The 27,118-nt window shown below is 40.2% G+C and overlaps 1 protein-coding gene across 6 annotated transcripts in view; it reads right to left on the bottom strand.

The window, feature by feature from the left end:
• S100PBP (S100P binding protein) overlaps positions 1-27,118 on the bottom strand; it is a 71,268-nt gene that overhangs the window by 32,419 nt on the left and 11,731 nt on the right. For all 6 annotated transcript variants that reach the window (XM_073665660.1, XM_073665661.1, XM_073665659.1 and 3 more), the window contains exons 3-4: positions 8,295-8,389; positions 7,910-8,007 (exon numbers count right to left, since the gene is read on the bottom strand). In XM_073665660.1, the coding sequence (XP_073521761.1) occupies positions 7,910-8,007; positions 8,295-8,389 (193 nt within the window). The remainder of the gene's footprint in view (positions 1-7,909; positions 8,008-8,294; positions 8,390-27,118) is intronic.

Consider the following 27,118-nt stretch of genomic DNA (forward strand, 5'->3'; position numbering starts at 1 on the left):
CAGGCAACAAGCAGAAGAGACTTGTTTGGGCTAAAGAACACAAGGAATGGACATTAGAGCAGTGGAAATCTCTGCTTTGGTCTGATGAGTCCAAATTTGAGATCTTTGGTTCCAACCACCGTGTCTTTGTGCGACGCAGAAAAGGTGAACGGATGGGCTGTACATGCCTGGTTCCCACCATGAATCATGGAGGAGGAGGTGTGATGGTGTGGGGGTGCTTTGCTGGTGACACTGTTGGGGATTTATTCAAAATTGAAGGGATACTGAACCAGCATGGCTACCACAGCATCTTGCAGCGGCATGCTATTCCATCCGGTCTGCGTTTAGCTGGACCATCACTTATTTTTCAACAGGACAATAACCCCAAACACACCTCCAGGCTGTGTAAGGGCTATTTCACCAAGAAGGAGAGTGATGGGGTGCTATGCCAGATGACCTGGCCTCCACAGTCACCAGACCTGAACCCAATCGAGATGGTTTGGGGTGAGCTGGACCGCAGAGTGAAGGCATAGTCATGAAAATACAGAAAAATCTTTAAATGAGAAGGTGTGTCCAAACTTTTGGTCTGTACTGTATATATATGTATGTATGTGTATATGTATATATATATATACACATACATACATACACATCCCCCCCCCAACATTCGGACTATAAGACGCACCCCCCATTTTAGAGGAAAAAAGTGCGTCTTATGGTCCGAAAAATACGGTAATTCTTTACATTTCTTTTTACTTAACATTTCTGTCTAGTGCAATCCCCATTAGGAAATGAGCTCCATTATTGACAATGCTATCCAGTGTACATCTTGCCACATGTATGCAATCCTTGAACAGCCGGTGGTGGCTGCATACTGCTGTGCGAAATGTGTGCATTTGGAAGCCCAGGTACAGGATCTAAATGAGCAATTGGCAACACTGAGATCCATTGACAATAGAGAAAGGAGTCTGCTGCTCACTGTGCAGCTGCTCACTGGTGTAGATGTGGGGGGAGGGTAGTAGTAGGGAGCTGCAGGACAGTGAGGCAGCTATCTGGGTGACAGTTAGAAGGGGGGGGGGGTAGAGGGAAGAGTGCCAGAGAGGCTAGTTCTGATCTGGCACACCCCAATACATTTGCAAAGTTGGCAGATGAGGGGGGTGTTGGTACAGGGGTTAGCACTGCTGCAGCAAGGCATGTCCCCTGAAAGCCGGAGGAGTGTCAGCTCCAGTAAGGGGGGAAATAGGAGAGCAGGGCAGGCCAGGCAGATGCTGGTAGTGGGAGACTCAATTATTAGGGGAACAGATAGGGAAATCTGTCACAAAAACAGGGATCGTCGAACAGTGTGCTGCCTACCTAGTGCTCGAGTCCGGCACATCGCTGATCGGGTTGACAGATTACTGGGAGGGGCTGGTGAGGACCCAGCGGTCATAGTGAACATTGGCACAAATGACAAAGTTAGAGGTAGATAGAAGGTCCTTAAAGATGATTTCAGGGAATTAGGCTGCAAGCGTAAAGCAAGGACCTCCAAGGTGGTATTCTCTGAAATACTGCCTGTGCCACGCCAGAGAGGCAACAGGAGATTAGGGAGATAAATAAGTGGCTCAGGAATTTGTGTAGGAAGGAGGGATTTGGGTTCCTGGAGAACTGGGCCGACTTCTCAGTTGGTTACAGGTTCTACGCTAGGGGTGGGCTTAACCTCAATGGGGAGGGTACAGCTGTGCTGGGGGAGAATATGGCTAGGTGGTTGGAGGAGTGTTTAAACTAGGGATTGGGGGGAGGGTATTCATTTTATAGGAGGGTAAGATAGTGCAGATAGTGACCTGGGCACAAATAAAGAAATTGGGGGTAGGGTTAGAACAGTCATTATAGTAAGAAGGAACAGAGGTACAGAGAGATACATAAAATGCATGTACACTAATGCCAGAAGCCTCACCAATAAAATGGAGGAATTATAATTAATTTTGTTGGAAAATAATTATGACATGGTGGGGGATATCTGAGACATGGCTGGACTAGAGCCATGACTGGGCAGTTAATTTACAGGGCCATAGTCTGTTCAGAAATGCGAGGGGGGGGGGGGGGGGGGGGGGGAGTGTTTATATGTAAAATCATCTTTAAAACCCATCTTGCGTGAGAATATATGTGAATCTAATGAAAATGTAGAGTCCCTGTGGGTGGAGATAAGGGGAGGGGGAAAAAATGATAAATTACTGATAGGGGTTTGTTAGAAGTCTCCAAAAACAATGGAAGCAGCGGAGAATATCCTCATAAAGCAAATAGATGAAGCAGCGACTCAAGGAGAAGTCATTATTATGGGGGACTTTAACTACCCTGAAATACATTCGGGAACAGAAACCTGTAGTTCAAGCAAAGGTAATAGGTTTTTGACAACTATGAAAGACAATTACCTTTCACAACAGGTTCAGGACCCAAAAAGAAGGGGGGCACTGCTGGACCTAATATTAACCAACAGGCCAGACCGCATATCAAATATACGAGTTGGGGGTCACTTGGGTAATAGTGATCACAAAATAATAAGTTTTCAGGTATCCTTTAATAAGATGTGTAGTAGAGGGGTTACAAGGACACTAAACTTCAGCAAAGCAAAATTGAGAGATGATCTTAGTGCAATAAACTGGGACGATATACTGAGACATAAAACTATACAAAGCAAATGGGAGACATTTATTAGCATCCTGAATAGGACCTGTGCACAATAAATACCCTACAGGAAATAAACATGCTAGAAATAGGAGGAAACCACTATGGCTAAATAGAGCTGTAAGGGGTGCAATAAGTGACAAAAAGAAAGCATTTAGAGAACTAAAGCAAGTAGGTAGTGATGAGGCATTAAATAAATACAGAAAATTAACCCCTTACAACCCAAGGTGATTTGCGCGTTAATGACCAGGCCAATTTTTACAATTCTGACCACTGTCACTTTATGAGGTAATTACTCTGGAACGCTTCAACGGATTCTCCTGATTCTGAGATTCTGAGACTGTTTTTTCGTGACATATTGTACTTCATGATTATGGTAAAATTTCTTCGATATCACTTCCGTTTATTTGTGAAAAAAAACGGAAATTTGGCGAAAATTTAGCAATTTTCAAAATTTTAATTTTTATGCCCTTAAATCAGAGAGATATGTCACACAAAATAGTTAATAAATAACATTTTCCACATGTCTAATTTACATCAGCACAATTTTGGAACCAAAATGTTTTTTATTTTTTTATTTAGGGAGCTATAAGGGTTAAAAGTTGACCAGCGATTTCTCATTTTTTCCAACAAAATTTACAAAACCATTTTTTTTTTTTTTTTTTTTTAGGGACAACATCACATTTGAAGTCACTTTGAGGGGCCTTTATGACAGAAAATACCCAAAAGTGACAACATTCTAAAAACTGCACCCCTCAAGTTGCTGAAAACCACATTCAAGAACTTTATTAACCCTTCAGGTGCTTCACAGGAATTTTTGGAATGTGGAAGAAAAAAAATCAACATTTAACTTTTTCCACAAAAATGATGTTTTAGCCTCAATTTTTTTATTTTCACAAGGGTAAGAGGAGAAAATGGACCCCAAAAGCTTTTGTGCAATTTCTCCTGAGTACGCCATTACCCCATATGTGGGGAAAATACAGTGTTTGGGCGCACGGCAGAGTTCAGGAGGGAAGGAGCACTGTGTGACTTTTTGAACGCAAAATTGGCTGGAATCAAGAGCGGGCGCCATGTCGCGTTTGGAGAGCCCCTGATGTGCCTAAATAGTGGAAACCCCCCACAAGTGACCCCATTTTGGAAACTACACCCCTCAAGGATTTTATCAAGGGGTATAGCGAACATTTTGAACCCAGAGGTACGACACAGAATTTGATAACATTAGGTCATCATATTGAATAAGTTGTTATTAGTCTTGAACGCAAGTTCTCGCTACTTGAGTTTGCATCGGGTACTCAGGTATGCACCATGTATCGCGGGTGCTCGAGTGACATGCTCGAGTTCCCGCCTGCATGTTTAACGGTTATTAGACACCCAAAGAAAAACATGCGGGAATTGCTCGTGCATGGCAGGCAATCCCAGCGAGGTTTTTTAGGCCGCGAAGCATATGGGGCAGAGACTTGAGCACCTGCGATATTCAGTGCATACCCGAGCACCCGATGCAAACTCAAGTAGCAAGCACTTGACTAACCTAACACTAAACCTAACCCCAACCCAACAGTTTATTTTTTACGTCGTTCCTCATGCGGTATAAGTGATTAGACGACTTTATTCTTCGGGTCGGTGCGATTACAGCGATGCCAGATTCATATCGGGTTTTTATGATTGACAGCTGTCACACACTAAAAGACGCATTTTTTTGTAAAATCTAGTTTTTGCATCGCCATATTTTGAGAGCTATAATTTTTCCATATTTTGGCACACAGTCATGTGACGGCTTGTTTTTTGCGGGATGAGTTGACGTTTTTATTGGTGCCAATTTCAGGCACGTGACATTTTTCGATCGCTTTCTATTCCGATTTTTGGGAGGCAGAATAAACAAAAAACAACAATTCAGGAATTTTTTTTTTTTTTTTTTTTAAATTTATGCTGTTCCGCGAGTGGTAAAATTGATAAGGCAGCTTTATTCTTCGGGTCGGGTTTTGCCGCTTTTACACAATAAAAGCTATTTTATAGAAAAAAATATTTTTTTGCATCGCTTTATTCTGAGAGCTATAACTTATTTTTTGGCTGATGGAGCTGTATGGTGACTTGTTTTTTGCGGGACAAGATGATGTTTTCAGCGGTACCATTTTTATTTATATTAGCCTTTTTGATCGCGTGTTATTCCATTTTTAGTTTGGTGGTATGATAATAAAGCATTGTTTTTTGCTTCGTTTTTTATTTATTTTTTTACCGTGTTCATTGAAGAGGCTAACTAGTGGGACAGTTTTATAGGTCAGGTCGTTCCGGACACGGAGATACCAAATACCTGTACTTTTATTGCTTTTTTTTTTTCCCCATAATATTTATTGATGGGTACATTATATTTTTATTTTTGGTGGATTTTTTATTTTATTTAGTTTTTCACTCTGACACTTTTTTTTACTTTTATTCTTTGTCCCACTATGGGACTTTCACTTTTTTTATTCTGATCGCCTGTATAGCATAGGGATGGAGCACCATCCCTGTGCTATGCAGGCTACCAGCGCTGCAGATGCAGAAGATACTTTGGTCATGCACTGACCATGCAATGAGAGACTCATTGCCAGAGAAAGTAAAAATAATCCCAAAATATTCTTTAACTACATAAATAGTAAAAAACTAAAAAATTATAGTGTTGGCCCCCTTAAAAATAGTGTGGGTGAAATGGTGGATGAGCACCAGGAAAAAGCCAATATGCTAAATGATTTTTTTTCAACAGTATTTACAGAAGAAAATCGCATGATAGAAAACATGATCAGTGATAACAAAAATTCTCCATTAAATGTCACTTGCTTAACCCAGCAGGAAGTACGGTGGCATCTAAAAATCACTAAAGTTGACAAATCCCCAAGCCCAGATGGGATACACCCGCGAGTACTGCAGGAATTAAGTAACGTCATAGATAGACCATTATTTTTAATCTTTAAAGATTCCATAATAACAGGGTCAGTACCACAGGACTGGCGTATAGCAAATATGGTGCCAATATTCAAAAAGGGGACAAAAACTGAACTTGGAAATTATAGGCCGGTAAGCTTAACCTTTACTGTGGGTAAAATCCTGGAGGGTTTCCTAAGAGATGCTATACTAGAGTATCTGAAGAAGAATAACCTCATGACCCAATATCAACATGGGTTTACGAGGGACCGTTCCTGTTAGACTAATCTGATCAGTTTTGGACCAAGGAAATGCAGTGGATGTTGTGTATATGGACTTTTCAAAAGCTTTTGATACGGTTCCACACAAAAGGTTGATACATAAAATGAGAACAATGGGGATAGGGGAAAATATATGTAAGTGAGTTAAGAACTGGCTCAGTGATAGGAAACAAAGGGTGGTTATAAATGGAAAACACTCAGACTGGGTCTCAGTTAACAGTGAGGTACCACAGGGGTCAGTATTGGGCCCCCTTCTTTTTAAAATATTTATTAATGACCTTGTAGGGGGCATACAGAGTAGTATTTCAATATTTGCAGATGACCCTAAACTCGGCAGGGTAATCAATACAGAGGAGGACAATTTTATATTACAGGAGGATCTATGTAAACTAGAAGCTTGGGCTGATAAATGGCAAATGAGCTTTAATGGGGATAAATGTAAGGTAATGCACTTGGGCAGAGGAAATAAAATGCATAATTATATGATTAATTGTAAATCACTGGGCAAAACTGTAACTGAAAAAGACCTGGGTGTATTGGTGGACGACAAGCTCACGTTTAGTGGCCAGTGTCAGGCAGCTGCTGCAAAGGCAAATAAAATAATGGGATGCATTAAAAGAGGCATAGATGCTCATGAGGAGAACATAATTTTACCTCTATACAAGTAATTAGTGCGACCACACTTAGAATACTGTGTACAGTTTTGGTCACCGGTGTATAAGAAAAACAGCTGAACTGGGGGGTCTGCAATACCAAGACAGGTTATTACACTTGGGGTTATTTACTGTGGAAAAACGAAGGCTTAGGGGTGATTTTATTACTATGTACAAGTATATGAGGGGACAGTACAAAGACCTTTCTACTGATCTTTTTACTCTGAGGCCAGAGACGGGGACAAGGGGGCATCTTCTACGTCTGGAGGAAAAAAGGTTTAATCATAATCACAGACGCGGATTCTTTACTGTAAGAGCAGTGAGACTATGGAACTGTTTGCAGCATGATGTTGTAGTGAGTGATTCACTATTAAAATTTAAGAAGGGCATGGATGCCTTTCTTGAAAAGTATAATATTACAGGTTATATATACTAGATTCCTTGATAGGGCGTTGATCCAGGGAACTAGTCTGATTGTCGTATGGAGTCAGGAAGGAATTTTTTTCCCCAATGTGGAGCTTAGTGTTTGCCACATGTTTTTTTTTTTGCCTTCCTCTGGATCAACATGTTAGACTATGGGTTGAACTAGATGGACTCAGTCTTCCTTCAACCTTAAAAACTATGTTACTATGTAGTTTGGAGATAATGATATGCTCGTGCTCTGGGGCGGCCTGTGGGGAGGGCTTTATATGGTGCTCTGCTTACATATTCATCTGTATGCTCTTATGACAGCTCACTGACCTGCCTCCTATTTTACCTAGCCCCACACTACTAGATGCATTATGTGAAATAGGAGGCAGGTCAGTGAAAGCACAGTGAGCTATTTTACCTAGCCCCACACTACTAGATGCATTATGTAAAATAGGAAGCAGGTCAGTGAAAGCACAGTGAGCTATTTTACCTAGCCCCACACTACTAGATGCATTATGTAAAATAGGAGGCAGGTCAGTGAAAGCACAGTGAGCTATTTTACCTAGCCCCACACTACTAGATGCATTATGTGAAATAGGAGGCAGGTCAGTGAAGGCACAGTGAGCTATTTTACCTAGCCCCACACTACTAGATGCATTATGTAAAATAGGGACAGGTCAGTGAAGGCACAGTGAGCTGTCAGAAGAGCATACAGATGAATAAGTAAGCAGAGCACCAGATAGAGCGCCCCCCACAGGCCGCCCCGAAGTACGAACATATCATTATCTCCAAACTGAAAATAAAGATTACACAAGAACCACAGCACGGATTTAATCAACCAAGGTATCATAATAATCAGTGTAATGGCGCCCTCCTTACAGTGTATGTGGTTTACGGAGCACAATCTTGCTGACAGGTGCGCTTTAAGGAGTTAAACAAATCAAGCAAATACCCATTTTCTATAAATGGCTTCCATACGTACGGCATACCAATACATTTTTTCTACAAATGCAATGGGTGAATTACCTTCAGAAATGGATTCTCTTGGTCTAGCAATGTGCATCAAAACATTATTACAATAAATGTTCTTCTCGTTCGCCAAATGTAAATCGGATAGAAATGCTCTAAAATGAAAAATATTAATTCAGCTATTAAAAAAAAAAAAAAAATACATAACCAAAACATAACTAGAAGAAAAAGCATAGTAAAAAGCAATTTATAGGATAGATAGTTGAATAGAATTAATTAGAAGTTAAAACATTACAAGAATTCTATGGATGTGTAAGCAGTTACATATGTGAAGGAAGTTCCTCAGATTATATCCAAAAACAATCATTATAATCTTTAAAATGATATATAATACAATAATCTGGCATCTATATGGTTCCACTGATCGCACAACATGTGGTACCTGTCGGTTGGTCTATGAAATGGTGAAATTGCAATCCGTGGCTTTTCTTTTTTAGGATCTGTAGACACTTGCACTTTACATGAAGGGGCTACAATCTGTTTAATGGGAAGAAAAAATAAATGATTGACATTAGTTTAACAGCTAAACTTATATTGTGTACAGTTGTCTCGATGATTAAGGCCTGTTTTACATCACATTTTATTGTAGTTTTTAAACAATCTCACGTTTTTATATTGGAAGCAAAAAAAACAAAAAAACAAAACATACGGATCTGTGCATGAACACACACACCACATTATATCATACACCGACACATAAATAATACAGTGCCTTGAAAAAGTATTCATACCCCATGAACTTTTTCACATTTTTTTCACATTACACCCATTAACAAATGTATTTTATGTGATATACCAACATAAAGTAGCAAGTATTTGTGAAGTGTAAAGGAATTGACACATGGTTTTCTAATTACCGTATTTTTCGGACTATAAAATGCACCCCAAATTCTGGGATGGAAAATAGGAAAAAAAAAAAAGAAAAGATTTTTATAAGATGGGGGTCCGTCTTATAGTCCGAATTTAAGTTATTTTACCTGGGGGGTGGCGACAATGGAGCAAGGTCACAGAATGCATGGTCCTTTCCTCAGGAAGCCGGTGGCGGCAGAAGTGGGGCAATGCTGTGGGCCCTGGGTGGGAGGAGGGGGGTGTCCCAGTGGTGCGATGCTCAAGGCCTGATGTCGGCGGTGAGGCAGAGCAAAGAGCGTTGCGTTGCTCTCCTGGCAGCTATTTAGATAAAGCTGTGGGCCGCCTCTGGCGGCACGTAAGCAGATTGGGATCTCAGCCCAGCTGAGACCTCAATCTGCATGTGCGCTGCCTCAGGCGGCCATTTCCCTGAAGCCCACGGCTTCAGGAAAATGGACGCCAGAAGCAGCGCATGTGCAGTTTGAGATCTCAGCTGGGCCGAGACCCAATCTACGCACGCGTCGCCTCCGGCATTCCACAGCTTTAGGAAGGTGGCTGCCGGGAAAGCAATGATGCACTCCGCTCTACTCACCGCCGACACCGGGTCCGAAGCACTACTGCCCCTGTCGGCCTCCTGAGGAAGGGACCCTGCTCAACCACCGCTGCAACCCCTCGGTAAGCCTGCATTCGGACTATAAGATGCACCCCCCATTTCCTCCCTTTTTTTTATTGAGAATGCGTCTTATAGTCCAAAAAATACAGTATTTAAAAAATATAAATCTGAAAATAGTGACATGCATTTGTATTCAGCCCCCAGGTCAATACTTTGTAGGATCACCTTCCACTGCAATTACTGCTGCAAGTCTTGTGGGGTATTTTTCTACCAGCTTTGCACATCTAGTGGCTGAAATCGTTGCCAATTATTCTCTGCAAACTAGCTCTAGCTTAGTGAGATTGGGTGGAGAGCGTCTGTGAACGACAATTTTCAAGGGGATTTAGGTCTGGACTTTGACTGGGTTATTCAAACACGCGTACATGCTTTGATCTAAACCATTCCATTGTAACTCTAAGAGTATGTTTAAGGTCACTGTCCTGGAAGGTGAACCTACGCTCCAGTCTCAAGTCTTTTGCAACCTCTAATAGGATTTTCCTGCAGGAATTGCCCTGTATTTTGCTCCATTCATCTTCTGATCAACTAAAACATGCTTCCCCGTCCCTGCTGATGAAAAGCATAATCACAGTATGATGCTGCCACCATGTTTGATGGTGGGGATGATGTTTTCAAGGTGATGTGCAGTGTTAGTTTCCACCACATGTAGCATTTTGCATTTAACCCAAAAAGTTCTTGGTCTCATCTTCTACATGCTAGCCGTGTCCCCTACATAGCTTTTTACAAACTGCTTCTTATGGTTTTCTTTTTGCTAATCTTCCATAAAAGCCAGATTTGTGGAGCATATGACTAACAGTTAGATGTCCTGCGGACAGATTGTCCCACCTGAGCTGTGGCTCTTTGCAAACTTCTCTGTGGTGCTATCATAGGTTCTGGGAAATCCCATTACCACTATGTAATTACGTCTTTTCCTGTTACACCCGCAAACTTAAATTAATTTTATTTGGATTTTATGTGATATACCAAAACAAAGTAGCAAGTATTTGTGAAGTGTAAAAGGAAATGATACATGGTTTTCTAATTATTCAAAAAAAATATATAAATCTGAAAATTGTGACATGCATTTGTATTCTGGGGTTAGCACAGAAGGAAGGGAGAATAATCTCCTGACTCCTAGGGAACCTAGTGGCTACTTTAGAAAGGTAGGCTGGGTCTGGTTTTAAAATAACCCTGTCCTCCAGGATCTGCGTAAAAGGAAGACTAACTGAGAAAGACTGAATGTCGTTAACCCTACGCAATGAAGTCAGAGCTACCAGAATAATGGTCTTTAACGTAAGGTTTTTGACTGATGATGCGTTTACTTGTTCAAAAGGAGAATTGGTTCGTGCCTCCATCAATATGTTCAGATCCCAAGGTGGTACTTTTGGACTGTAAACCAGTCTTGATATGAAGCACGCTTTTATGAACTGTGCTAGCCATCGGTTACCTGCCAGGTCATAATCATATAACGTTCCTAGAGCAGAAACCTGTACTTTAAAAGGGGTATTCCTTTCTCCAAGATCCTATCTAAATATGTAGTAGGTGTAATAACATTAGCAAATACCTCCAATTAAAAATATAGTATAGTTTTTCTGACTCGCTCTGATATCTCTTTCCTCATGTGCAAGACCTTAGGTATCCATGGCTACTACCACTGAAATAGTGACAGTTAGCTAGTTGTTAATGGTCATAACCAGGGATATCCAAGGTCCTGCAATGTCTGCACATATGGAAAGAGATAGCGAATCAGAAAAACTATACTATATTTCTAATTGGAGCTATTTGCTAATATTATTACTACACCTATTGGGATAGAATCTTGGAGATGGGAATACGCCTTTAAGAGTGCTACAAAATAATCCCCTAAAAAGACTTTTCAAAAAAAAAAAACACCTCTAAAATAGCTTTGACCCAATCCACTCTACTGCTGCTGTTTCTCTGCTGTCATGTCACTTCTGGTGCTCCATTTACCACCAGTGCGATTGCCGCTACAACTGCCACGCCTTCACCGCTTCTGCTCGTCCATTGCTAAACTGTAGGGACTGCTGGAGCCAAACCCGTGCTTCCTGCGGTCTCAACCACATTTTAATGTGGGACTAGACTGACAGTGCCTCCCTCTAATTAGACGCCTACTTCAGACTCCCCGGAAGTGAATTAACATTTCCAAGTCATAAGTCAACAGTGCGCTCGTCATCAGGGTGTGCCTCTTCCAGCTCGCCATACACATGCGCAAACCCGGGATGACACGGTGGCCGGCAGATGCATAGAAATGCCGCCGCCTGATAGAGCCCCCCCAAGAGACCTGCTGCGGCGCTTAAAGGCGCTTGTGCTCCAGCAGCAGGCACACAGCTGCTATCCAAGGTGACCAGGTCAGGCCAGGCCTTGGTAAGGAAACTTATCTTTTAATCTTCGTTCCGCAAACGGACACTCTGGATGCAAGTTACACCTCAAGGACAGGAAACCAACTAATGCAGGGGATAGGTTGAGCCCCATTCTGTAGGTTCTGATGGGCCGATCACCTCTCTCCGTGGTGCCGTCATGGGTGAAAGGAAAACTATAGGGAAATGTTCACTGGGTATAAATACTTTTTCAAGGCACTGAATATACATTATGTACACAGTGCTCAACATAAAGGAGTACACCCCCTTTGAAAAGTAAGATTTTAATCATTTTCAAATACAAGAGCAATTTCCAAAATTTAAACAAAACTGCGTTTCATAAAAAATGTTCTAATTCATAAAATGAAAGGTTAAATAAATGATATATAATTCAAATTAATTGATGCAAAAAATAATACACCCCACATGAAATACTACTACATTCAGTATTTAGTTATGAACAACATAATTTTTAAAGGACAGCACCAAGTCTTCTAGGCATAGAATGAACAAGTTGGTGACATATTGGAGCATCTTTTTCAATACTTCAAGAACAACCTCTTTTAAAGCCTGGATGCTGGATAGAGAGTGATGCTCTTCAGAATCCCCCATAGGTGTTTCACTGTAAGCACTGTGTGTTTAGAAAAAACATATGATGCCTACAGTGAATCATGACGGTGGCAGCGTGTTTACAGTATGTGGGGCTTCATGAGTGCTGCTGGTGTCGAGGATCTACATTTCATTGATGGCATCATGAATTCATAGATGTACTGCTCTATTTTGAAAGAGAAGATGCTACCATCAATCCGTGAGCTTGATAGACGTGCACTTTCCCAACATGACAATTGTCAGGAGAATTTCCCTCCATCAATGGAAGACTGGAGACTTCTGACTTCTGGCAAGAGTTTATTTCTTGTGCACAAGGAGACAGTCACAATTCACCTCTATGAACATAGCAGTAGGAGTGTCTGGCGCTAATACCTATATAAGTTTGATAAAAATGTAATAGAAAGTGTGGCTAACATGCTTAATATTCATATATCAAAAAGCAGTTGGAACCAGTTCTTGCAGCCGGCTACAGATATTCATAAGAATAGAGTTCCATAGATGCTGTTTACCGTTTCTGCGGACTTCTCGGGAATTCAGTCTTAAAGGGAATGTGTCACCAGTTTTTTCGCTTATAAACTATGCCTATCACCTTTAAGACCATAGGCGCGAGACTTCGGGCACTATGTGGAAGACGGAGAGACGTCATCCACTTACATGCAGTTAGAATAAAAGGAAACCGGGTGTCGCTGATCACAATCTGGAACGACCCATCGGACTGGACCGTGCAATTTACATGCAGCGTAGGACAAGTATTAAACACTTTTTCTGAGGTATGCAGGAGCACGTCTGAGGATATAGAGGGGTTGCAGGATCCTCATTCTTATGATCAAAGGTGATGAGCATAGTTCATAAACGAAAAAAAATGGTGATAGATTCCCTTTAAGTGTGACCGCAGAAATAACATGTTATGCTAGTAACTTTCCAGTCACGCTATATGCCTTTTGGTAAAACTAGAGAGGGAAAAAAAAAAAAGTGTGGGGGAAAGCACACATAGGGTGATATTGAAAGGTACAGATGAGAAGGGAGTTGCTCATCTGAAAGGGTTGTGATTGTCACAACTCCAAGAATAGCCCATGAATATTACAGCTGCTGCAGTCCCATCAGCAAATGAAGGTAAACCCTCTTTTGCATGTGGATTAGTTAAAAAAAGAAGATTGACGTTCCTGCTGTATAAAGGAAACCGTTCCAGAGTGGAATAACAATTTTGTAGTTTTAATTTTATGCGTTTCATGCTTGCACCTAGCTGTTTTTCAAACTACATAGTTTGTTTTGGTAAAACTAAGGTTATACAGATTTAATCTGTATATTGATCTAATGATAAATGATATACAGAGGGGAAAAGTAGTATTTGCTATACTGCTGATTTTGCAAGTTTTTCCACCCTACTGAACAAAAAATGGAGAGGTGTGTAATCTTTATTGTAGGTACACTTCAATTGTGAGACAGAATCTAAAAATAAAAAAACAGAAAATCACAATGTATGATTTTTACATACTTATTTCATGCAATAAAATGCAATTTAATTATTTGATCACTAACCAACCATCAAGAATTCTGGCTCTCACAGACCGGTTAGTTTTTCTTTGAGAAGCCCTCAAACTCTGCACTCATTACCTGTATTAATTGCACCTGGTTGAGTGTGTGGACAGGTGTCTTTTATACAGGTAACGAATTCAATCACACTCCAACCTCTCCACCATGGCCAAGACCAAAGAGCTGTCTAAGGACACCAGGGACAAAATTGTAGACCTGTACAAGGCTGGGATGGGCTACAGGACAATAGGCAAGCAGCTTGGTGAGAAGGCAGCAACTATTGGCACAATTATTAGAAAATGGAAGCAACACAAGATGACTGTCAATCTTCCTCTGTCTAGAGATCCATACAAGATCTTGCCTCATGGGTTAAAGGAGGATTCTGAGAAAGGTCAGTAATCAGCCCAGAACTACACGGGAGGACCTGGTCAACGACCTGAAGAGAGCTCAAGCCACAGTCTCAAATATTATCATTAGAAACACAGTATGCCGTCATGGATTAAAATCCCGCAGGGCACGCAGGATTCATGCCAGCACATGTCCAGGCCCATTTGAAGGTCACCAATGACCATCTGGATGATCCAGAGGAGGCATGGAGGTCATTTGGTCAGATGAGACCAAAATAGAACCTTTTGGCATTAACTCCATTCGCCGTGTTTGGAGGAAGAAGAAGGACGACTACAACCCCAAGAACACCGTTCCAACCGTGAAGCATGGTGGGGAAAACATCATACTTTGGGGAGTTCTTTATTGGAAAGGGGACAGGATGACTGCACCATATTGAAGGGAGGATGGATAGGGTCATGTATCGTAACATCCTCCTTCCTTCATCAAGAGCATTGAAGATGGGTCGTGGCTGGGTCTTCCAGCATGACAATGACCCAAAACACACAGCCAAGGCAACTAAGGAGTGGCTCCGTAAGAAGTATTTCGAGGTCCTGGAGTGGCCGAGCCAGTCTCCAGACCTGAACCCAATAGAAAATCTTTGGAGGGAGCTGAAACTCAATGTTGCCCAGCGACAATCCCAAAACCTGAAAGATCTGGAGAAGATCTGTATGGAGGAGTGGGCCAAAATCCCTGCTGCAGTGTGTGCAAACTTGGTCAAGAACTACAGGAAACGTCTGACCTCTAACTGCAAACAAAGGTTTATGTACCAAATATTAACCCCATTCTGACATGGGGCGTAATAATACGTACCTATGCCCTGGGCCTTATTGACCAGGTATGTATTATTACGCCTCGGCGATCGCACCTGCACAGAGGCTGAGCGGGCGCGATTGAAGCTGGGTGTCAGCTGATTCTAACAGCTGACACCTGGTACTATGTGCCAGGAGCGGTCTCGCACTGCTGCTGGCACATTAACCCCCAAAATGCTGCAATCTAAGTTGATCGCAGCATTTATGGGGCAAGCAGAGGTAAGAGCACCCCTCTTACCTTGGATCGGAGACCTCAGGCTGTGTGCGCGGGGTCCCGATCGTTGCCATGGCGACCCGATGTAGTCATGACAACATCCGGCTCACCAGGCATCAGGAAGTTAGATAGATCATGCATTGCGCACAATCTAACTTGTGCCAGTGCAGAGCTGACAGCCTGCATAGCATAAGGATGCTGCTGCATCTTTATGCTATGCAAGCGATCAGCCTACAAAAAAATGTAAGTCCCTTAGTGGGACAAAGTATAAAAGTGAAAGAAAGTATCAGAAAGTGAAAAAAAAAAAGTTAAAATATTTAATTTTTTTTATATATATATTACATACATATACAGTACAGACCAAAAGTTTGGACACACCTCATTTAAAGAAATTTCTGTATTTTCATGACTGACCTTCATTTCTTAAAGTAATGATGGCCACTCATTTTTCTTTGCTGCTTTTTTCTTGCCATAATACAAATTCTAACAGTCTATTCAGTAGGACTATCAGCTGTGTATCCACCATACTTCTGCACAACACAACTGATGGTCCCAACCTTATTTATAAGGCAAGAAATCCAACTTATTAAACCTGACAGGGCACACCTGCGAAGTGAAAACCATTTCCGGTGACTACCTCTTGAAGCTCATCAAGAGAATGCCAAGAGTGTGCAAAGCAGTCATCAAAGCAAAAGGTGGCTACTTTGAAGAACCTAGAATATAAGACATATTTTCAGTTGTTTCACACTATTTTGTTAAGTATATAATTCCACATGTGTTAATTCATAGTTTTGATGCCTTCAGTGTGAATGTACAATTTTCATAGTCATGAAAATACAGAAAAATCTTCAAATGTTTGGACACACCTTCTCATTTAGCCTGTATATGTATATATATTATATATATATATATATATATATATATATATATATATATATATATATATATATATAAAAAAAAAATGTAAGTACACATTCAGTATTGCCGAGTCCGGAATGACCTGACTGTCCCACAAGTTAACCCCTTTAGTCAACACGGTAAAAAAAAAAAAACACACGAACCAAAAAGCGATGCTTTATCATCATACCGCCAAACAAAAAATGGAATAAAACACGATCAAAGAGATTAATGTAAATAAAAATGGTAGAGCTGAAAACGTCATCTTGTCCCGCAAAAAACAAGCCGCCATACAGCTCCATCATCAGAATAAATAAGTTATAGCTCTCAAAATAAGGCGATGCAAAAAAAAAAAAAATAAATAAATTTTCTATAAAATAGTTTGTGTAAAAGAGCCAAAACATAAAAAAAAAAAAAAAGATATAAATGTAATGTAGTATTGCTGTAAAAGTATTGACCCGAAGAATAACGCTGCCTTATCAATTTTACCACAAGCGGAACGGCATAAATAAAAAAAAAAAAAAAAAACAACACACACACACAATTACTGGTCAGGAGAAAATGAAAGGATTCTTACAGTCAGTTCAGCGCTCACAGGAGACAGGCACCAGGCAGAGGTATTAAAAGTCTTCAGAAATTTACTTAGATAAAAGTCATCATAAAAAAAGATATCTTTTTTTATGATGATTTTTATCTAAGTAAATTTCTGAAGACTTTTAATACCTCTGCCTGGTGCCTGTCTCCTGGGAGCGCTGAACTGACTGGATGAATCCTTTCATTTTCTCCTGACCTTCATTCCACGGTCTCCTGGCTGAGAGATCCGTTGTATCCAGACTATAGCTACACAAAGAGGAGTCAAGGCATCTCAGTCAGACCTAAGAGGTCGATACGCTATGCCACAAGCTACATCAAAGGTGAGCAAATTAGCTTCTGAAAAATAGCTGAACCTAATAATCTGCACTTAGATCTGCGCCTGTGTTTTCTGTCTTTTCCCCTCTCCTAGACCCTATAGCCTTGGGGTCATATACCTCTGACCACACACACAATTCCTGAATTGTTGGTTTTTGTTTATTCTGCCTCCCAAAAATCGGAATAGAAAGCAATCAAAAAAAGGTCACGTGCCCGAAAATGGTACCAATAAAAGCATCAACTTGTCCCACAAAAACAAGCCCTTACATGACTGCTGGCCGAAAAATGGAAAAATTATTGCAAAAACTAGTCTTTGCAAAAAAAAAAAAAATTTAGCATCTTTTAGTGTGTGACAGGTGCCAAGAATAAAGTTGTCTATTCACTTATACCGCAAGAGGAACGGTGTTAAAAATAAACTCTAGGGTTAGGGTTGTGCTAGGGTTGGGATTTTTTCAAAAGTAAGGAAAAAAAAAAAAAAATGATGATGACGATATGGTGACTAGTGTTGAGCGCATGACCGCCCCATATGTTTCACGGCTGTGATACAGCCAAAAAAACAAATGCGGGGATTGCCTACCATGCACGAGCTATGCCCACATGTTTTTTTTTTCTTTTGGGGTGTCTACCAACCGTGAAACATGCGGGCGGGGACTCGAGCATGTCACTCGAGCACCCGTGATACATGGTGCATACCCAAGTACCTGATGCAAACTCAAGTAGCGAGCACTTGCGCCAAGACTAATTACAACCTATTCAATATGATGACCTAATGTCATCAAATTCTGTGTCGTACCTCTGAGTTCAAAATGTTCACTATACCCCTTGATAAAATTCTTGAGGGGCCTAGTTTCCAAAATTGGGTCAGTTGGGGGGTTACCACTGTTTAGGCTCATCAGGGGCTCCCCAAACGCGACATGGCATCTGCTAATTATTCAAGCAAATTTTACATTCAAAAAGTCAAATGGCGCTCCTTCCCTTCCGAACCCTGCCGTGCGCCCAAACAGTGTTTTTTCCCACATATGAGATGTGGTCCATTTTTTACTGTTACCCTTGCAAAAATAAAAAAATTTGGGTCTAAAGTAACATTTTTGTGAAAAAAGTTAAATGTTCATTTTTTTCTTCCATATTCCAAAGATTTCTGTGAAGCACCTGAAGGGTTAATAAACTTCTTGAATGTGGTTTTGAGCACCTTGAGGGATGCAGTTTTTAGAATGGTGTCACTTTTGGGCATTTTCGGTCATAAAGGCTCCTCAAAGTCACTTCAAATGTGATGTGGTCCCTAAAAAAATGGTTTTGTAAAATTTGTTGGAAAAATGAGAAAAATCGCTGGTCAACTTTTAACTCTTATAACTTCCTAACAAAAAAAATGTTGGTTCCAAAATTAAGCTGAATTAAAAGTAGACATGTGGGAAATGTTATTTATTAACTATTTTGTGTGACATATCTCTCTGATTATTTAAGGGCATATGTGAAGGAAAAGATTCCATTCTTATATTAATTGTGTGAGGTGTTTGAATTATATAAGACTTTGTGTCCTGGATTAAGAAGAATTTCTGCTGCGACATACAGATATCCAGGATGGCGATTGAAAGCTTCATATAACTCTGAGGAAAAAACAACGATGACTTTGCATAAAGTGAACTAGAGATGATGATGGCTGCCTGCCAGAATAATTTTGTGTGTGATGCTGATAAGTAATAGATGCAATGAATCTATAGTTTTGCATAATGGAGTGTAACCAATTGAGTAAGACTAAATGGATGAATTCGCTAATTAAGTGTCTTTGCAGAGGGGCCCTAATTCTGGAACCCCCCTTAGAAAACCTATAAAAATATGTGCTTGACCCACCCACAGTGGGAGACTCTTGCTGAGCATCACCAGGTTGTGGTCTCCTTTATTCCCTCATGTCACGACGCCTGGGTGCACTGGCACTGCCAGTTGTTGGCAGATTGCCATAACGCATGAAAATTCAAAGTTTGAAAATTGAAATTTTTTTGCCAAATTTCCAATTTTTTCACAAAGTAACGCCAGTCATATCAAGTACATTTTACCATTATCATGAAGTACAATACGTCACGAAAAAAAATTCAGAATCACTGGGATCCGTTGAAGCGTTCCAGAGTTACTACCTCATAAAGTGACAGTGGTCAGAATTGTAAAAATTGGCCTGGTCATTAACGTGCAAACCACCCTCGGGGGTAAAGTTCTGTTTTTCTATTGTGTCAAATAATTAATTTGCATTTTATTGCATAAAATATGTAAAAATCATACATACAATGTGATTTTCTGGTTTTTATTTTTAGATTCTGTCTCTCACAGGTGAAGTGTACCTACGATAAAAATTACAGACCTCTCCATTCTTTGTAGGTGGGAAAACTTGCAAAATCGGCAGTATATCAAATACTTATTTTCCCCACTGAACTTAGTACAAAATGTTTTATAACAACACGGATCCAAAACGCACATCTGTTACATTTCTGATGACGAACAGGGTGAAAGTGATTCAGTGGCCAGATATGTCTCTTAATCTGAACCCAATCAAATACCTATGGGGAATTCTGAAGAGACAAGTTGAGTATCACTCACTAGGCAGCATCCAGGCTCTACAAGACGTCGCTCTTGAATACTGGAAAAGATAGATGTTGCAATATGTCGCCAACTTGTTCATTCCATGCCTAGAAGACTTGGTGCGGTCATAAAAAAATCATGGCAGTCATACTAGATGTAGTGATATTTGATGTAGGTTGTATCCATTTATGCATCAAGTAATTTGAGTAAAACTGAAGATTTTGTAATGAAAGTTATATATTTAACCTTTCATGTCATGGGTTAGAAAAGTGTTCTATGGAACTCCGTCTCGTCAAAATGTTGCAAATTGCTTTTGTATTCCGTGAGAAATTGATGGAACACCTATATACACAATCCATATACTTTAGGCTCTGATGCACGAAAATACAGAACACACCAATATGAAAAAATGCAAGGCAATAAAATCAATACAATCATTATTAATAATATATAAAAATAAACATACAATAAGTCCAAAAAAATATATACGAGGAATGGAATACACAGGCAACAAAAAAAAGGGGAATACATAATCATAGAAGAAATAAGGCCATAGTGGAAACCTTGCTGGATAGATAATAAATATAGCTATGGGGTATATTTGTTGCAAAATAGCTTGCCATATAGTATAGACCAGTAAATGATCATTAAGTATGCATGAGAGTAAGGTAAGTAAATACAACAGTTGCAGTAAGCCCCGATTTAACCAAGAGATCACAATTAAGCTATATATCAAAATACCAAATTCTATGGAAACCACATGGCTCCAATAATAAGGCACCAAGGTAGAGGGTGATGTCCCGACGCACGTTTCGCAAGAACTGCTTCATCCAGGGGTGGTACATTGTGCTAGTGCAAGGTATTTAAATGAGAATCATCCAATGAGATTGCATAATTAATTGTTAGGCACCTGTATAAAATCTGTCCCCAACGTGTAAAATCATGGTAGGAAACAGGCCTAATGTGCACGTGACCTAGAGAAACATGTTCTGAAATGCTAATTGCTTTGTTCATTTGCTGCCATTTAGGCAACAGCCTGCCCAGTGCTTAAAAAGTAACGATCCTTTTAATTTTTTTTTTCTTCTCAATTGTGAAAAAAAAAAATATAAGAAACTTTGTAATACGGGGGTAGCAAGGTGGCTCAGTGGTTAGCACTGCGGCCTTGCAGCGCTGGGGTCCGGGGTAAAATCCCACCAAGGACAACATCTGCAAGGAGTTTGTATGTTCTCCCCGTGGGTTCCTCCGGGTTCTCCGATTTCATCCCACACTCTAAAGACTTACTGATAGGGAATGTAGATTATGAGACCCAATGGGGACAGTGCCGATATTGTCTGTGAAGCGCTGTGGAATTAATGGCGTTATATAAAAGTGAATAAAATAAATAAATCTTATTAGAAAAATTGGCTTCTTTTTCCTCGTGGACTTTTGTTTCACTCTCAAAATTCCCAATTCACAGGTAAAATCTGCCTTCAGCGAATACAGATTTTCCCATGTGATAGATGACAGTTGGTGCTCATTAAAGTGGTATTCCCTTTTCCAAGATCCTATCCCAATATGTAGTAGGTGTAATAATAATAATAATAATATTATTCGCAAATACCTCCAATTAGAAATGTAGTATAGTTCTTTTAATTCTCTGTGTCTTTTTCCTAAGGTCCTGCAATGCCTGCACATTAGGTATCCATGGTTACGACCACTAGCAACTAGCTAACTGTCACTATATGCTACATATATCGTAACCATGGGTATCTAGGTCCTGCAATGTTTGCACATTAGGAAAGAGACATAGTGAATCATAAAAACTATACTACATTTCTAATTGGAGGTATATGCCAATATTATTACTACTATACCTACTAAATATTGGGATAGAATCCTGGATATGGAAATACGCCTTTAAGTTCTATGGAAAAGTGTAACTGTCGTTTCAGGTGAACCTAAAATGGGATGTGTGTGTCCGCCTATAGCCCCTTCCTCCTCTTCTCTCTTGCCATAGAATTTAAGCCCTTCGTGATCAGGCCAAATTTTTCAAATCAGACATGTGTCACTTAATGTTTCAACAGCTCTGGAATGTTTCAACGTATCCCAGTAATTTTGAGACAATTTTTTCGTGACACATTATATTTTAAGTTACTGGTAAATTAGGTTGATATTTTTATAAATAAAAGCAAAATAAATCAGAAATTTGACAATTAAATTTTTTTTTGGGCAATTTTCAAGCTTTGAATGATTATTCCTTTAATCCAGAGAGTCCATACCACACAAAATATTAACGAACATTTTCCTTTCCTCTGATCTGCTTTACATCAGCACTATCTATAAAATATTTTATCAGGATGTTACAAGCTTTAAAAATGTACGAGTAATTTTTCTTAAGTAAATTTACAAAACTTATTGTTTTAGGGACCTATTCAGTTTAGAAGTGATTTGGGGGGAATTATATAAGGGAAAATCCCAAAAACTGATCCCATTTTAAAAATCGCACACCTCAATATATTCAAAATGGCTTTCAGGTAGTTTATTAACCCTTCAGGTGCTTTTAAAGGAAATAAAGTAGATTAACAGGAATGAAAATTAGCATTTTTACCACTTAACTGTTGCTAACTTCTGAACAGATCACTATAGCTGCCAGACTCTAAGGCCGTTATTTGGCCGTGAATTGCCAAGGGAAGAATCAGGAGCACACAATCATGATCTCAGGATGCTGATAGGGTAAAGAGGAAGCCCCACACTGTTAACCATCTAGATACAGTAGTCACTAAGGGGGTTAAATAGTCATGGTCGGTGTCAACACCAATCATGAATGATGCAGCAAGGGGTCAGTTATAGGCTATGTGCCCACGATGCAGAAACGCTCCAGATTTTTCCTGAGCATTTCTGCTTCGCCCTGGCAGAAAAAAAGCACGCGTATTGTACATGTGTTTTTCCTGCCAGGGACATGAGGATGTGAAGCGTTCTTCACATGCATTTCCGCATGCGGGTTGACAAGCGCTTTCCAAGCGATTTTAGCATCACTTGGAAAGTGCTTGTCAACTTGGTCACACTATATAAATCCATGCAAACGGCATGGATTTATATAGTGTGACCTTAAAGAATGGTAAAAAATAAATCTATACTTACCTTCTGATGGCCCCCGCAGTCTTGCTTCGCTCCGTCCTGGCTTGCCAGCAGCTCGCGGTACACTACACTGAAGGACCTGCCATCACATGACTAAATGACGTCAGCGCAGGTCCTTCAGTCCACCGCGATCTGACGGCAAGTGAAGACAAGGAGACCGGGGGCCATCAGAAGGTAAATATAATATTTCTTTTTTATTTTATTTTTTTTTTTTTTTTTTTTTTTTTTACAGGTTCTATGGTACCCGGGTCCAGAGCAGAATCTCCTGTCCTCCACACCCGGGTACCATCCGCACATTGAAACACATGGATTCCACATGTACAGATCCAGTGATGCGGAATCCAAGCGATTCAATGCAAGTCAATGGCGGTGAAAACGCAGCGCTTCCCCAAAATAATTGGTAGTGCTGCGTTTTTTTCCGCAATGATAACCCGCAGCGGAAATTTCTGCAGCATGTGCACAGCACAATGCGGATTATCATTGGGGAACATGGCAGACCTTCTACCATGCATTTTCTAAGCGTTTCTGCAGCGTTCTTGCCGCTGTGGAAAAGCTTAAAAAAAGCATCGTGGGCACAAAGCCACAGTGTACAGCTGCTGCATTTTCATCCGTCAGGGGATGCTATTCTCTTATATCTCAGGTAAGTAAAAACGTGTATTGGTTGTCACCAAGGGTTTATAAAGCACCAATTACCATCTCTTATCTCAGTAATGTGAACATCTGTCTTCACCGACTACAGATTTTACCCAGGAATTTAGAGTGAAGGCTCAATCTGGGAGGAGAAGAAAGCTGCAGAGTGAGCAACTTTGTAATGTATCTCAGAGCAATTTCATATACAGTTAGGTCCATATATATTTGGACAGAGACAACATTTTTCTAATTTTGGTTCTAGACATTACCACAATGAATTTTAAACAAAACAATTCAGATGCAGTTGAAGTTCAGACATTCAGCTTTCATTTGAGGGTATCCACATTAAAATTGGATGAGTTTCAGCTCATTAACATGTGCCACCCTGTTTTTAATTGGACAGATTAAATAAATGTAAATAAAATCTTCATTTCTAGTACTTGGTTGAAAACCCTTTGTTGGCAATGACTGCCTGAAGTCTTGAACTCATGGACATCACCAGACGCTGTGTTTCCTCCTTTTTGATGCTCTGCCAGGCCTTCAGTGCGGTGGTTTTCAGTTGCTGTTTGTTTGTGGGCCTTTCTGTCTGAAGTTTAGTCTTTAACAAGTGAAATGCATGCTCAATTGGCAGAGGGGCTGAGGAATCACAGATAGGGAAAAGACACAGGTACAGTCCGGCCCCTGTGCACCGAAATCTAATTAGCAGAAAACATCAAATGGGGGTTGAAGAACAAAGCGGATTTCTTCACCAAAAGTTTCAATGTAATCAGTATTACAGCCACTTATTTACATTTAGATTGTAAGCCCCAATGGGGACAGTGCCGATAATGTCTGTGAAGGGCTGTGGAATTAATGGCGCTATATAAGTGAGTAAATTAAATAAATAAATCGTGCTGAAAGGTGCTCTTAAACTAACCCCCACCCATTTTTCCAAACCTTAGTTCCTGACCTCACAAATCCCACACAGACAGTCCAAAATCTTGTGAAAAACCTTACCAGAAGTATAGAGGCTAGATTACTGCACATTAGGGTCCCCCACCTACGTGGTGGTCAAGTATCCTCTTTTGGCCATATTATATACATTGTGCTTGGTGAAATGGCTGCACTGGGACTAAAACATGAATTTCCCGATAGCCTCCAATTACTAGAAAAGCAGCATGACGGCACTGACCCGCCTGCTCCCCAAAAGCATCCTTCCTCCGCTGATTACGGACTGTAGCTCACTAAGTGCCCTTTTACTAGACTCTAAAATCAGCTTGGATTTTTCTAAGAATACAAAATGTCAGCTATCAATAAGTATATATTAGGGCTTTACCAGTTTTTTAATGAAAGATAATACAACAATAGCAGCTATGTATGACAGACATTATTAGCACACAAGGCCAATTTCACACAAGGGCGGATTTCTGCACTTGTTTTAAAGGCGATGTCGAGGAGCAATTCAAAGACGAATTAATGGGATTATATATTGTCCAGCTCTACTGAAGATTTTTCTGCAGAATGATTATGGAGATTGGTCCAATTATTCATTCGTTTAGTTAGGCAAACACCACAATTGGGAATTATAACGTTATGGTCAGTTGGAATATGTCTGCTGCTCATGAGGATATTTCCGCACCTAAGGGTGAATTCTCACACCGCAGATTTTTCTGTGACTGAAAATTTATCTGAATGGGTTGGTTTCAAATTAATGGAAAAAGTAGACAAATTTCTGAAACAAAACCCATTGCAAATACGCAACATGTGAACATGCTGTAAGGCTAAGACATTGCAATGCCCATTACAGAATGTTATAAAGAAGAAAACAAAAGGGGTAAAAGGACTGCATCTCCTATTCAACCGGCATGAAGCATCCCTTACACCCATCTGATAAAGCACACTTAAACAGATACCTTTACGTAAAAATCCATGTATAATACCACAACAGCTGAATACTGACATCATTTCTGGCCTTGAAAAATTCCTCCTACATACTGCAAACTCTATTCACCAACGCTGCTGGTACGGGCATTTAGCCAAGTGACGAGATTCACCGCTTAGTCTGTCTACAGCAGATATCTGTAGCTACTGTCTCAATTTCCAAGGACAGAAATTAGCATTATTTTTTTATTTTTTTTGCAAAAGCTAGCAAAATATGTACAGGGATACTTATTATAGGACAGCCTCGCAGTACAGACTTTGTTGACAGCTCTGGACACAATTACTTGTAACTGCAACTTGTCCCGTTGTCTATTGGACATATGACAACAGTGGCATATGTTGGTACTTGACTCCCATTAACTAACCGTATGCCAAAAGCATACTCTTCTGCAATACACTGGATGCTATTGGGCCCTAGGATAGGTCATCAATGTTAGGATATTTAGGGGTCTATGGAGAGGTCATGAATGTCTGATCAGCAGGCACCTAGCACAATGATTGGTCAGCAGCGCTACTGGAAGTGTAGAATCCTGTATGTTTGTAAAAGGTGGCTATGCCTGGTACTGCAGATCATTTTATTCACTTTAGTAGCGCCACGCTCCATTCATACCAGCTAACTAGAGCTGTGTAAAAAGTAGCAGGAAATTTGGACACACACACACCTCTATAAAATCTATAAAAAAACAAACTCGACATAGAATATCCAAACATGGATTTTTCTACTTTCTTTCATTGCACAATGTACAGTATTATATTGGTTTCATAGAAGATGCACCTATGATTTGATACCTATTGACTAATCTTATCACATTTTGTGGCACCAATCTACATGATATTAATACTGCAATATATTACGTATAGGCTCACTCTTGTCAAACATACATGGCTGTGATCGTACAGCCAGTGGCTGATACATACACCTGTCAGGTTCCCTTTAAGGGATCTTCTGGGACGAATATATACATACAATTAGAACCAGAATTATTTGGACAGTGACAAGTTTTAGTGTTTTAGCCCTTTACCACAACATATAAGATACAGTTATATAATCGATACGGGCTAAAAGTGCAGACTCTCAGCTTTAGGCCACGACCCCACTATCAGTATTTGGTCAGTATTTTTTCTCAGGAGTGGGAGCCAAAACCAGGAGTGGGTGATAAATACAGAATTGGTGACTTGTTTCTATTATACCTTTTCTCTGATTGTTCCTCACCTGGTTTTGGCTTCCACTCCTGAGAAAAAATACTGATAGTGGGACCGTGGCCTTAATCTGAGGATATTCACATCCTAATTGGAGTAAAGGTTTAAGAAATACAGCTCTTTATTATGTAGCTGCCTCTTTTTAAAGGGACCAAAAGTAATTGGACAATTATCTCAAAAGCGCTTTAATGGTGTGCATGGGCTATTCCTTCGTTAATCCATCATAAATCAGGTAATAGGTCAGAAGCAGATTCCAGGTGTGGCATTTGCATTTGGAAGCCGTTCCCGTGAGCCCACAACATGCGATCAAAGGAGATCTCAATGGAAGAGAAAAAGACCATCATTAGGATGAAAAGAAAGAAGAAAACCATCAGAGAGATGGCAGAAATGTTAGGAGTGGCCAAATCAACAGTTTGGTACATTCAGCAAAAAAAGAGCGCAGTGGTGAGCTTGGGAACTAAAAAAGGCCTGGACATCCACGGAAGAGAACAGTGGTGGAGGACTTCAGAGAAGAACACTCTCCAGGTAGAGGAGACTTCA

This window comes from Phyllobates terribilis, unplaced genomic scaffold, assembly GCF_046119375.1.
Source record: "Phyllobates terribilis strain yellow unplaced genomic scaffold, ASM4611937v1 Scaffold_2__4_contigs__length_985480577, whole genome shotgun sequence".
Classification (NCBI taxonomy): Eukaryota; Metazoa; Chordata; class Amphibia; order Anura; family Dendrobatidae; genus Phyllobates; species Phyllobates terribilis.